Source organism: Oncorhynchus kisutch, linkage group LG12, assembly GCF_002021735.2.
Source record: "Oncorhynchus kisutch isolate 150728-3 linkage group LG12, Okis_V2, whole genome shotgun sequence".
In the NCBI taxonomy this organism is placed as follows: Eukaryota; Metazoa; Chordata; class Actinopteri; order Salmoniformes; family Salmonidae; genus Oncorhynchus; species Oncorhynchus kisutch.
The window spans coordinates 26,505,111-26,519,496 of record NC_034185.2 but is presented as its reverse complement, the minus strand read 5'-3'; the positions used below and the strand labels follow the sequence as shown (position 1 = coordinate 26,519,496).

Here is a 14,386-nt window from a genome sequence, read left to right as displayed (position 1 = left end):
GGATGTTTCTATGACGGGCAACGGTGGGCCAAACAGAACCACAGTCAACCCAGCTCCCGCGTTGTTCTCACACTGAGGAAGTCATGGTAACAGACACACATCACAACACAGTATTTATACCCCCAAAAAGGTGCCCATCAATAAATCTACCCCTGGTCCCTCACACCATGCTGCCCCGGCTGGGCTGTGTTGCTAGGGTGTAGTGGGCAGAATGGGGGCTGCACAGGGCAGTGGGTGGAGGTTTAGGGGCCAGGGGACCCCCCCAAAGAGAGGGACCCCACTGTGCAGAGTCCGACTGTGTTCAGCTGTTTGTCCCGGGGCTCAGATGGCCGTCTGACATCATGAAGACCCAAACAGAAGCTGTGGAGTATTATGCTACAGGGCCACATCTGAAAAACACTTTCACTCTACCTTTCAACTTAGTGCTTTGTAGCCTTACATGGACCTTACCCGCACACTGCCTCATTTCTCTTATGTCTCTCTTTTTCCTCTCTCTCCATATCAATCTGTCCACAGACAGATGAAAAGGAGGGGATTACAGCCAGACCAGAACACTGACCGGCGTTCAGCGGCCTGACAAGACATTCAGTCCTTTTTTACCCATTTTAGGAGAGCAGAGGGAGGTAGGTAGACTGAGGACATCTGTCTGTATGGGCCTCTGTGGGTTACAGGACATGACTGACAGAGTGAGCTCAGGTCAAAGCCCAGAACTAATGTCACTACTGCCCAAAACATTTAGCACCACACTACAGCTCTTTGACTTGGGGTTCAATGAGGTTGGACCTAGACATGGGGAGAACAGTTGCTTTGGTGTGACCTGAGGAGGGTCACAGACAGGCTCCACCAGACTCGACCCCTCAGTCATCTGACTGACGTGTATTACCAGAAACACTCAACCTTCCAAACGTCACACGACCTCACCAGGCCACAAACACTGCCTCGTCTCTGACGGTAACCGATCGCTCCTTTGTCTTGGCATGCACACACACACACCTTCTCGGTAAAGAGGACGAGAAAAACACTCCCAATGCTGTTATGACAACGGTTCATATTACAGCACCTGGGACTCGGTGCTCAACACAGAAAAAGGTACAGTTTGTTTTGGTCTGGATGGTTTCTGTGTAAACCAAATTTCACATTACACATTTCCATACAGACAGTCTGATAGCTCATTGTTAGAGTATGTACTCATCTGTCTGCGGGCTACAACATCTCATCACAGGGCCTAAACAGAGCAAACATGAACTCTGAACCCATCACGTCCCTGACCCTGATCTCCAGGGGTCCGCTCTGCCCTTTGTCCTGTGGCTCAGTTTACTTCCGTCATTTAGTGTTCTGACTGGGAAGGAATGTGACAGCCATTTCTTTGAGAAAAGCCCACATGCCATACAGTCTCAGGCAATAGCAGCACGGTAAGCGGAGACAGCTCCGGTGTCAGTGTCAGCCTTGCTCCGACTGCCTGCCATGTGATTCCCAACCACACATTTCACTCTGCTAAAATTAGACCAGATACTATAGAGACCGTAGAAACTCCAGGGATATAGGGAGAGAGGAGGGCTTTCTGGAAGTAGGAGACACGCATGCGCACATAAAGCACACACACTCATTCAAGAGAAAGAGCTACACACTTACACCAAAGGCAGTAAAATCCTGCACTGCCAGCAAAAGACAGAACCATCACCCTGCGTTTTTCTTCTCTCCTCCTCCCAAGCAGCAGCATCAGTTTTCCAGTGGAGGAACAATGGAGAGAGAGGCAGGACTAATCACAGTGCAGAGTATGCAACAGAACACACAGCAGCTTGATCTACATTCAACACAGACCACAGGCAGAACAGGCCTCAGTAAATCATGTCAACACTGGATTTAGCTAGCAGTGAAATAAATAACAAGTATTCTAAAAAGATAGACCAGCGTGACTCCGTTCCTCTCTTGTCCGGTGATAAATCCCAGTCCGGGAGTGAATGATGTTGAGCCTTGTGTCATGGAAGGCTTATCATGTCTAAAAGGGACACCTAATAGAACAGGAGTGTAATCACATTGGATGATAAGAATAACACTGGAGTGCCTCTGTGCGCAGTTCTATGTACGACCAACAGGAGGCAGAGAAGAGCAGAAAATCAGATCCATATCTTAACTACAGTTCTCAAAGTGCCTCTCAAACAGGGTTGCTGTACCTCAGCTGTAGCCTGGGTGGACTCAACCGAACTTGTGTAAGTGCTGAGCTTCTCTCTGCACACCCCTGACGAGAACTACTGCACACAGTACATGTTTCCATCTCAGTTAAGGACAAGTATAGGAGAACACTTGGCTGCACTGGGCCCTTCAGTGGCGGGCCTTCAGTGGCGGGCCTTCAGTGGCGGGCCTTCAGTGGCGGGCCTTCAGTGGCGGGCCTTCAGTGGCGGGCCTTCAGTGGCGGGCCAGCCTGTTCCAGCCCTCTATGGTCGCTGAAACCCCATCCAGTCAGGCCTATCCAGCCCCATCTGGCCCCATTACTATGCTGGACTGTGCTGCTGTAAACAGCTTACTGAACACAAATGGGTCTCTGACTGAGGCTGGGCCAATTAGTGTCCCATCGTACCGCGCCTCCCCTTCTCCCTCTGTCAGCCTGGCAGGGCTTTGGTTGGGCCCGGGCTAACACTCTCTGCATTATAAAGCCTGTGGCGCTCCAGCTCCCAGCCTCCACCCCAGTCTAGCCCATATGCAGCCTCTGCTACAGAGCAGATCCCCTGCCCCGACAACCAGCCTCAGCCTCTAGCACCAAGTCTAAGCCCCCAACCAAACACAGGGAAATTCTGCAAACTAAGCACTGGAGGAGTTCAGAAAAAAGAATAACAGCTAACTAACCCCCCTTCTCTAACGAGGGGAGAAAGAAAAACAAAGGAGAACAGCAGAGCGAGAGAGAAGGAGGATAGAGAAGGGAAGGAAGGAGAGAGGAAGAGGGCGGCAGAGAAAAGTCCTTGGTTATGTCGTTATTAAGACAGCTCACACTACAAACGTTGTTGCAAACAGGGGAATTGGAGAGGACTGAAACATCCTCACTCACTCCCTCCCTCTCACACACATACATGCACACTTTGAGGATATCCTTAGACTCCTTCAAAGTGCAAGCAGACCCCAGGGTCTCCTCCTGTCAGAGGCAGGCTGCAACAGGCAGGCTTTGATAGTGTGAGAACACCCACACCGCTGGAGAATGTCATCACCGTTCCCATAATCAAGCTCATCACCATCGGGTAATTAATACAGGCTAGAAAAGTTCAGTGAGAACCAAGCATTCAGCCTCAGGGAGAGACGAGGGCTAGAGGTCACTGGGGGAAACAGCCAGATACACTAGTCAGGCGATAGGCTACTCGGGAACAAAGAGCTGATGGACAGGGGGAAGAGTCGGGGAGACAGGGGGAAGTGTCGGGGAGATAGGGGGAAGAGTCCAAACACAGAGGAATTCTGCAAACTCAGCACTGGAGGAGTTCAGAAAAAAGAATAACAGCTAACTAACCCCCCTTCTCTAACGAGGGGAGAAAGAAAAACAAAGGAGAACAGCAGAGCGAGAGAGGATAGAGAAGGGAAGGAAGGAGAGAGGAAGAGGGCGGCAGAGAAAAGTCCTTGGTTATGTCATTATTAAGACAGCTCACACTACAAACGTTGTTGCAAACAGACAGGGGAACAGCAACCCTGTTTGAATGTATAGTTAAAGTGACTGTGCATATTTGATAAACAGAGAGTAGCAGCAGCATAAAAGAGGGGCTGGGAGGGGGGCACACAATGCAAATAGTCCAGGTAGCCATTTGATTACCTGTTCAGGAGTCTTATGGCTTAGGGGTAGAAAATGTTGAGAAGAATTTTTGTCCTAGACTTAGCACTCCGGTACTGCTTGCCATGCGGTAGTAGAGAACAGTCTATGACTGGGGTCTTTGACAACTTTTAGGGCCTTCCTCTGACACTGCCTGGTTTAGAGGTCCTGAATGGCAGTCAGCTTAGCCCCAGTGATGTACTGGACCGTACACACTAGCCGAGAAATTCCCATACCAGGCAGTGATGCAACCAGTGATGCTCTCGATGTTGCAGCTGTAGAACCTTTTGAGGATCTCAGGACCCATAGGCTACATCGTGCCCTCTTCACGACTGTCTTGGTGTGTTTGGCCCATTCTAGTTTGTTGGTGATGTGGACACCAAGGAACTTGAAGCTCTCAACCTGCTCCACTCAAGCCCCGTCATTGAGAATGGGGGTGTACTCGGTCCTCCTTTTCCTGTAGTCCACAATCATCTCCTTTGTCTTGGTTACGTTGAGGGATAGGTTGGTATTCTGGCACCACATGGCCAGGTCTCTGACCTCCTCCCTATAGGCCATCTCGTCGTTGTCGGTGATCAGGCCTACCACTGTGGCCCGTCAGGAAGTCCAGAATCCAGTTGCAGTGGGAGGTGTTTAGTCCCAGGATCCTTAGCTTAGTGATGAGCTTTGAGGGTACTATGGTGTTGAATGCTGAGCTGTAGTCAATGAATAGCATTCTCACATAAGTGTTCATTTTGTCCAGGTGGGAAAGGGCAGTGAGGAGTGCAATAGAATTTGCATCATCTGTGGATCTGTTGGGTCTAGGGTTTCTGGGATAATGGTGTTGATGTGAGCCATTACCAGCCTTTCAAAGCACTTCATGGCTACGGACGTGAGTGCTACGGGCCTGTAGTCATTTAGGCAGGTTGCCTTTGTGTTCTTGGGCACGGGACTATGGTGGTCTGCTTGAAACATGTATTACAGACTCAATCAGGGATATGTTGAAAATGTCAGTGAAGACACCTGCAAGTTGGTCAGCACATGCCTGGAGCACCCGTCCTGGTAATACGTCTGGCCCCTCAGCCTTGTGTGTGTTGACCTGTTTAAAGGTCTTACTCACGTTGGCTACGGAGAGCGTGATCACACAGTCATCCAGAACAGCTGATGCTCTCATGCATGCCTCAGTGTTGCTTGGCTCGAAGCGAGCATAGACGTGATTTAGCTCGTCTGGTAGGCTTGTGTCACTTGGCAGCTCGTGGCTATGCTTCCCTTTGTAGTCCGTAATAGTTTGCAAGCCCTGCCACATATGACGAGCGTCGGAGCGGTGTAGTATGATTCTGTGTTGAGCCCTGTGTTGATGCTTTGCCTGTATGATGGTTTGTCGCAGACAAGACAAGATAAAGCGTGCCTATCTATATAATGAATAGGGTGGGTTGAGATGATTAAATATAAAAAGCACTAAACCTCTCTGAAAGCTTCACTCATTCAAAAGTTTTATTTGAACCCTAAATGTTTCAAGTAGATTACTCAGAAAAACTCATCCATTGCTTAAAATTGCATTTTTGCCTTTGTGCAGATGCCATGTCTCATTTTCAATTAATTGAAAATTATGCTCTCTCAAACAAGCACTGCAAAGCTGACTACAATTTCAATTTCATCCCCCTGAAAAGATACAACAAATATTATGGCTGAAATAACTGTATTTATGGGAAAGATATTTGAAACCGGTATATTGCTTTTAAATTATATTGTAAATTGGAATGGTAGATTTGTCTTTCATGGAGTTTTCTGAATCGCATGGGAACTCAATACAAGATTACAACCAATTGATTACAGCATCACCCCAAAAACTGGAGGAGGCAGGGAACTGGTCTGTCTGCCCAATATAAAGGATCAAAACTGGAGGAGGCAGGGAACTGGTCTGTCTGCCCAATATAAAGGATCAAAACTGGAGGAGGCAGGGAACTGGTCTGTCTGCCCAATATAAAGGATCAAAACTGGAGGAGGCAGGGAACTGGTCTGTCTGCCCAATATAAAGGATCAAAACTGGCAGAGGAATAAAAACAGCATAAATAGGAAACTATACCAGTTTCATTTGAGGACCAGGATGTTGACAGCTGTGCCAAACAGATTGCAAAATAGTTCGGAAGAGATTTATGATGTACCGATTCCACGGTACAGGGTGTATGAGTTGATATATAAAATAAAGCAAGATTCAAGACTTTTCAGCTAAAATTATTATATGAAATTCTTGCCACCAACAAAAATGTTGAATATTTGGGCCATACAATCATCGAAGCTCTACAGATTTTGTTGTGAGGATACAGAATCAAGATCATTTGTTTGGGGTTGCCCTCAGGTAGTATGTTTCTCGTCTCAGGTTCAGGAATAGCTGAAAATGCATAACATTTATCAAAAATTGACCCTAGAAATAGTACTGTTGAGAGACTGGGTCAGTCAGTTACTAATACTCTTAGTAAAAGTATTTATCTTCAACTCACAATCTATCTAATCAAATAGAATCCATGGATTGCATCCATTTTAAACATCACAGCATAGTTGAAAGATATATGGTGTATAGAAATCCTCATGTGGAATTGGAGACAGGTGGGAGTGGAGTTGCTGGGATAGAATGATGGTCAAAGATAAAAAGTTACAAATAAAGTCAAAATAAAACATAACAAAAAGTAAGTTTGAATGACACTGAGGGGCAGTGTTGTTACAGTTAATGCCGGATTGCCTGAGGCTGATGAGGTGCAGGTGTTTGTACACATGCAATATACACACGCTCTCATTCAAATGCACACATACACACACGTAAATAGTGCCATACATGCACTGAAACATATTCATTTGGCCTTGCTGTTATGATTGTTGTATTTGATGTCTTATGTTTTTTGCTTTGTTGTTTTCTGTTTCTCCTTTGTCTTTTTTATATTTTGTTGGTTGTTGGTGTATTGGGGGGGGAATTATTGTATTTATTATTCTTTTCTCGGGGAGGGGGGGGGGGGGGGGGGGGGGAATCACTCGTCCGAGTCGCTGTTTTTGTGGGCGAACTGTCAATGTACCCTTGAGCAGGGCGTTGACCCTGGTTGCTTTTGTGTGTCGCTCTGGATGGGAGTCTGTTAGATGACTACTGTAATGTAGTTGAGTGGCTTCACTGCAAGTATATTGTATACTTTAAATAGTCAATAAAACTAACTAAGTCCATTGACAACCTCATCGCCAAAGCGACGTAGATGCATATCCCAACCAGAAGCCATGGATTACAGGCAACATCCTCACTGAGCTAAAGGCAAGGAGTGGGACTCTAACCCGGACACTTATAAGAAATCCCACTATGTCCTCTGACGAACCATCACAGGCAAAGCGTCAACACGGGACGAAGATCGAATCCTACTACTCTGACGTTCGTCGGATGTGGCAGGACTTACAAACTATCACAGATTACAAAGGGAAACCCAGCCTTGAGAAGCACAGTGACACAAGCCTATTCGACAAGCTAAACACCTTCTGTGCTTGCTTCAAGGCAAGCAACACAATCATGCGTGAGAGCACCAGCTGTTCCAGATGACTGTGTGATCGTGCTCTCCATAACCGATGTGAGTAAGACATTTAAACAGGTTAACATTCACAAGGCCACAGAGCCAGACGGATTACCAGGACGTGTACTCAGAACATGCGCTGACCAGTTGGCAAGTGTCTTCACTGACATTTTCAACCTCTCCCTGACCCAGCCTGTAATACCATAAACTATCAAAATAAAGAAATTTGCACACTCCATGTGTAATCTCCCAGCAATTGAATGGGTATCTACCAACGTTTTGGCATCATTGTGCCTTCCTCAGGGTGTTAGTCAGCACCTCCACAAAAACTATTATTCTGGGTGTGTGCCAGCTAAATGTTTTTTTATTTTTTACCAGTCTAATACCTACATGTTTTAAGAAGACCACCATAGTCCATGTACCCAAGAATGCCAAGGTAACCTGACTAAATGACTAATCACCCTGTAGCACTCACATCTGAAGCCATAAAATGCTTTGAAAGGCTGGTCATGGCTCACAACATCATCATCATCATCATCATGCGTCAGAGGAAGGCCCTAAAAATTGCCAAAGACTACAGCCACCCTACTCATAGACTGTTCTCTCTGCTACCGCACTGCAAGCGGCAAGCGGTACCGGAGCGCCAAGTCTCGGTCAAAAGGCTTCTTAAGAGATTCTACCCCCAAGCCATAGGACTACAAAACAATTTATTAAATCACCACCAGACAATTTACATTGACTCACTCCCCTCGCTTTTGTACACTGCTTCTACTCACTATTTATTAGCTATGCATTGTCACTTCACCCCCACCTACTTGTACAAATTACCTCAACTAACCTGTACCCCCACACACTGACTCGATACCGGTACCCCTTGTATATATTTTCTTAACTCTTCTTGAACTGCACTGTTGGTTAAGGGATTGTAAGTAAGCATTTCATGGTAAAGTCTACACTTGTTATGTCACTTGCATGTGACAAATAAAGTTTGATTTGATCAGTCTTACCTGCACATTCACTGCTGCCATCTAATGGCCAAAATCTAAATTGCACCCAGGCTGGAATAATACCTTATGACCTTTCTCTTGCATTTCAAAGATGGTACAAAAAAACACAAAGTAATGGTTGTTTTTTTCTTTGTATTACCTTTTACCAGATCTATTGTGCTATATTCTCCTACATTCCTTTCACATTTCCACAAAACTTCAAAGTGTTTCCATTCAAATGGTACCAAGAAAATGCATATCCTTGCTTCAGGGCCTGAGCTACAGGCAGTTAGATTTGGTTATGTCATTTTAGGCGAGAAAAAAAAAAAAAAGGGCAGATCCTTTTTTTTAAGGACGTGTAAGTAAGCATTTCATAGTTAAGGTCTACACCTATTGTATTCAGAGCATTTGACAAATATAATTAGATTTTGATCCCAGACACCCTGGACCCACAGTCATGGAGAGCACGATAATTTGCAAATAAATTCATAAAAAATCCTACAATGTGATTTTCTGGAATTTTTTTTCTCATCTTGTCTGTCATAGTTGAAGTGTACCTATGATGAAAATTACATGCCTCTCATCTTTTTAAGTGGGAGAACTTGCACAATTGGTGGCTGACTAAATACTTTTTTGCCCCACTGTATCCTGTTGCCTAGTCACTTTACCCCTACCTCTATGCACAGTATATAGCTACCTCAATTACCTCTGCACATCGACTCAGTAAATGGTACTCCCTGTATATAGCTACAATATCTTCTACTCCCTATAGCATGTGTATTTGCTTTGAAACCTGGATCCATTCATACAGACCTGGTTAAATAGCTTCTGAACTTCAGTCAGTCTTATTCCAAACATTGGCAAGGAGACTATAAAACAATAACTTTCCCCTTAGGGAAGAGATTGGGTGCAGTGTGCGTTGGAAAACAACAACCGTCAGATCTCTCAAAATGACTGATGATCCACTCTGCAATCATATTACCAACAACCAAAACACACCTCTCTCTGTCCCAGGCAGCCAGCGCTCATTGAGAAAATATCACCAGAGCTACAGTGTGTATATTACTCAGGCGTGGTGGTGGAGATTACAGGAAAGCTATTCACATTAGACGCAGTGGCTCATCGCATCCGTCAACAAATTAAGCGAAGGCAGCGCAGGCAACCAGCATAATCACAGTCTGTTCCAAGGCCACTCCATCTGAGGTAACTGTGGGCTGGGCTCAGCAGACTGCTGCTTGGAGAGAATACAAACACATTGTAGCTATCCCCCCAGAACACTGCCAGGCCAGCCGCTAGCTAGCCTTTCCAGAGATTAAGCATATCTGGAAAACAGAAATGGCCGCCACTGAAAACAATGCATCATTTGTTAGCAATAAGTAAACAGTCTGACTAAAAGGCCCGGTGAGAGATACTAGGCTCAGTGTGACTGCTGTTGTGTGGAACCCCTGAGGGCCTAGTCAGTCACAAGTTGTTGCAGCCACAGAGGGAGGAGGTCAGGAACAGGGCCTTGAGCCCCTCACTAGGCCCCTGCGCCAGACCCAGAGTTCCCCAAACACACACACACAACCTCCCAAGACACACATCAGAACGTCTAATTGCATCCAATTTTACGAGAGCAGGTCCTCAGTAAACATTTGATCTCACTCTGAGGACAAGAGTAATTCTGCCAAACCAATATAAACAGCGGATCAAAACGAATTAGACGCAAATCATTTCTTTGTATTTATTTATTTTTTCCCTTCACCCGACCATATTCAGCTTAGTGAAGCAAAAAATTCTGCAAAGTGAGGCAAAACATTGATGAGTCATCTGTGTGGACTGTAAAGACAATAATATTTTTTTAAAGTGCCTTCGGCAAATGTCTGGTCAAGTACTGTAGTTTTAATGTGACGCTCAACTGTGATGACATTTATAGAGGGTTTCGCTCTACCTCTTGGGTCCTGCTTAAATCTACCAATACCTAGTCAGATTAACCAGTGTGTCTGAGGACAGCACTCCAAGGCTAACCCTTACCCAGCTTTTACATCAGCTAAGAGTTGTGCATCCTTGCCCACTAAACATGCAGGACACCTCTCACTACGACTACTTGCAATGGCTGAAGCAACAGGACGGCAACAGGCAAGACCACCTCGCATTTGTCAAAACACCAAAGAGCTAGATATCCCAGGTCATTACAGCAGATATTCTTCCCGTCGGTCAGCAGAGCTCACCCTCACCTGTGTCCTGAGAGTTGAGCACCTCCAGGGCATGCATCATGGCACTGGCGAATACGTTGGCATCCTCTTTGCTGCCAAAGTTGAGTCCGTAGACCTGTCTGGCATCGCGCCACTGGTGGAAGGTCTGTGTGGCCTGGTTGTACTTGAGCCCCTTGGGGATGGCACAGTTTATTACCACCTGGAGAAGGATAGAAAGGGGGAGAGAGTGGGGATCGAGAGAGATGGGGGGAGATCGAGAGAGAGGGATGGTTTTTGAGATGGTTTTGATAGCTCATTTCAATTCCTTAGAGGACTACTTGTGATGCTCAAAACAATTATCAAATTGTATTTGTCACGTGTCGAATACAACAGGTGAAATAAAATGCTTAATTACAAGCCCTTAACTCTATTGTTGGTTAAGAAAATATTTACTAAATAAACTAAAGCAAAAAATGTAATAAAAAGTAACAAAATAACAAGGCTATGTACACGGGGTACCAGTAGCGAGTCAATGTGGGGGGTACCGGTTAGTCAAGGTCATTTGTACATGTAGTTAGGGGTAAAGTGACTATGCATAGATAATACACAGCGAGTAGCAGCAGTGTAAAAACAAAAAGGGTCTGTGTCAATGCAAATAGTCCGGGAGGCCACTTGATTAATTATTCAGCAGTCTTATGGCTTGGGGGTAGAACCTGTTAATAAGGAGCCTTTTGGATGTAGACTTGGTAGCAGAGTGAACAGTCTAGGACTTGGGTGACTGGAGTCTAACAGTTTTTTGGGCCTTCCTCTGACCCCGCCTAGCATATAGGTCCTGGCAGGAAGCCAGGAAGCTTGGCCCCAGTGATATACTGGGACGTACTCACTCCAGTCTGTAGCGGCGTACGGTTGGATGCCGAGGAGTTTCCATACCAGACAGTGATGCAACCGGTCAAGATGCACTCGATGGTGCAGCTGTAGAACTTTGAGGATCTGGGGAACCATGCCAAGTCTTTTCAGTCTCTTGAGGGGGGAAAGGCATTGCTGTGCCCTCTTCACGACTGTCTTGGTGTGTTTGAACCATGACAGTTTGTTGGTGATGTAAACACCATGGAACTTGAAACTCTCAACCCACTCCACTACAGCCCTGTCGATGTTACCGGGTGTGTGTTCGGTCTTGCTCACGTTGAGGGAGAGGTTGTTGTCCTGGCACCACACTGCCAGGTCTCTGACCTCCCTGTAGGCTGTCTCATTGTTGTCTGTGTTCAGGCCTACCACCGTTGTGTTGTCAGCGTCGTGTTTGGCCATGTAGTTGTGGGTGAACAGGGAGTACAGGAGGGGACTAAGCACGCATCCCTGAGAGGCACCAGTGTTGAGGATCAGCGTGGCATGTAAGGGTTGCCTACCTTCACCACCTGGGGGCGGCACGTCAGGAAGTCCAGGATACAGTTGCAGGGGGATGTGTGGGTCTAGGGTTTCCAGGATGGTGTTGATGTGAGCTATGGCCAGCCTTTCAAAGCACTTCATGGCTACTTTCATGAGTGCTACAGGGCGGTAGTCAATTAGGCAGCTTACCTTTGCTTTCTTGGCACAGGGACTATGGTGCACTTCTAGGGAGAAGGATAGGGAGAGCGAGTGAGATGGTTTGGATAGCTATTCTGAAGTACTGCGAGGAATACTTGGGTTGTGCCGTGGCAGAGATCATTGTGGGCTATACTCTGCTTTGTCTCAGGGTGGTAAGTTGGTGGTTGCAGATATCACTCTAGTGGTGTGGTTGCTGTGCTTTGGCAAAGTGGGTGGGGTTATATCCTATCTGGTCCGGGGGTATCGTCGGACAGGGCCACAGTGTCTCCCAACCCCTCCGGTCTCAGCCTCCAGTACTTATTCTGCAGTAGTTTGTGTGTCGGGGGGCAGGGTCAGTCTGTTATATCTGGAGTATTTCACATGTCTTATCCAGTGTGTTCGTTCTCTCTCTCTCTTGACACCTCTCTCTCTCCCTGAGCCCTAGGACCATGCCACAGGACTACCTGGCATGATGACTCCTTGCTATCCTCAGTCCACCTGGCTATGCTGCTGCTCCAGTTTCAACTCTTCTGCCTGCGGCTATGGAACTCCTGACCTGTTCACCAGACGTGCTACCTGTCTCAGACCTGCTGTTTTCAACTCTCGAGAAACAGCAGGAGCGGTAGAGATACTCTCAATGATCGGCTATGAAAAGCCAACTGACATTTACTCCTGTAAATGTGATTGACTATGTGTGTTGCTCAAAACAAGTGTATCGTGATTACAGGTAAGGAAATTATGTTTTTAGAGTTCATAAGAGTCATACATTACAGCTAATACAACCTCAGTCAGTCTACTACCAATGTTCCCTCAGAGCTGTGTGAATGCGCACAGCTCCCCTCAGACTGCCGTGCAGAAGAATAATGAGCCCGCTACAGTTTTCCCCCATTAGTTAACACTCAACGTTTCGCTCTACTGGCGGAATTGTGTTCGAATCAACACAATATTAGCCACTTTCAGTATAATATACCGAAACGAAACAAACTAGGCAAGATTTAGTATGCAAAACTAACTGTGCAAGAGATTTTCTTGTAGGCAGAGGGCATTGGAGTAGGATTCTATTGCATTGACAGACTCAGGCCCGTACTCTACACAGACCGGAGCGCCATAACCAATCAGAGCTGAAGTAGGCCTATATGGAAATAGCCATATCACTTTGACTGCGTTTAGTCTATAGTATGAACGGTCGGGAGTAAATGTGCTTGTTTTGAGATCAAAGTGAGAGCTGCATGTAGCCACGTGAGCACATTTGTTCATAATCTTTGGTAGTGAGTTATTAGCCCAGTTAACTAATTTCTAGTCAACAATGGGAGAGCGGTTTCTTCCAACGAGAGCAGAAAATGTGTGTATTTCTAGCCATCTTTGAACAGGGAGTCAGGTAAAGAGATGTTATGTCTTAAAGGGAAAGTGTTGTATTTTGAGACGGTCTTGAATAAGCTAAGTAGCCAATAGGCAGAGAATGGGAATAATAATACATTTTATTTTGTAAAGTGGTTTCTTGCCTCAAATATTTTCAGTCACCTTGTCTGAAGGACAAGTGGAAAACCAGCTTCATGTCAAGCCCTGCATGTTTTTTTGGCTGCTACACATTGGCTGCTACTGTAGGCTGAATGATAGAACAGCTATTTCCATGTTAAAATGTTATGGGATGTGTTTTCTCCATTGTTTTTGATGGTAGGCCACTTTGGTAGTCCTACATTATAGTTAAATAGCCACAGTAGCCTATTTGGCCACTGTTAAAACTAACTTAAAGGGGGGTACCTAGTCAGTTGAACAAGCTGAATGCCTTCAACTGAAATGTGTCTTCCGCATTTAACCAAACCCCTCTGAATCAGAGAGGTGCCGCGGGCTGCATTAATCGACTTCCATGTCTCGGGCGCCTGGGGAACAGTGGGTTAACTGCCTTGCTCAAGGGCAGAACAAGATTTTTACATTGTCAGCTCGGGGATTCAATCCAGCAACCTTTCGGTTACTGGCCCAATGCTCTAACCACTAGGCTACCTGCGAAGCGGGTACAGCCTCAATGTTCACAGTAAACATGCGACGGAAGTTACACAACATTCAAGTTCGCGCTCAGCAGACCGGAAATTTGTTCAGTGCCAAAATGTTGGGGAGGGAACATTGACTATCACCACACTTACTACAGTAAAGTATAAGGGACCTTGAATGATAAATGTGGTTATTTAACAGCTTTGGCATAGGACTAAGGAGCAACCCTGTGTCTATAGTCTTCAGGTCAGAGAAACATTAGCACACCTTTCATAAACAAATGGAGGGTATCGAATGAGCTGCGTTCAGCTCACAAGCAATCATTCACAGCCTGAGGTAGTTCTTCACTTCTAGAATGCTAAGGTT

The 14,386-nt window shown here is 46.0% G+C and overlaps 1 protein-coding gene across 1 annotated transcript in view; it reads right to left on the bottom strand.

Moving 5' to 3' along the window:
* LOC109900790 (protein enabled homolog) overlaps positions 1 to 14,386 on the bottom strand; it is a 141,074-nt gene that overhangs the window by 59,166 nt on the left and 67,522 nt on the right. Inside the window, 1 exon segment of the mRNA XM_031837246.1 lies at positions 10,514 to 10,691. Coding sequence (XP_031693106.1) covers positions 10,514 to 10,691 — 178 coding nt within the window.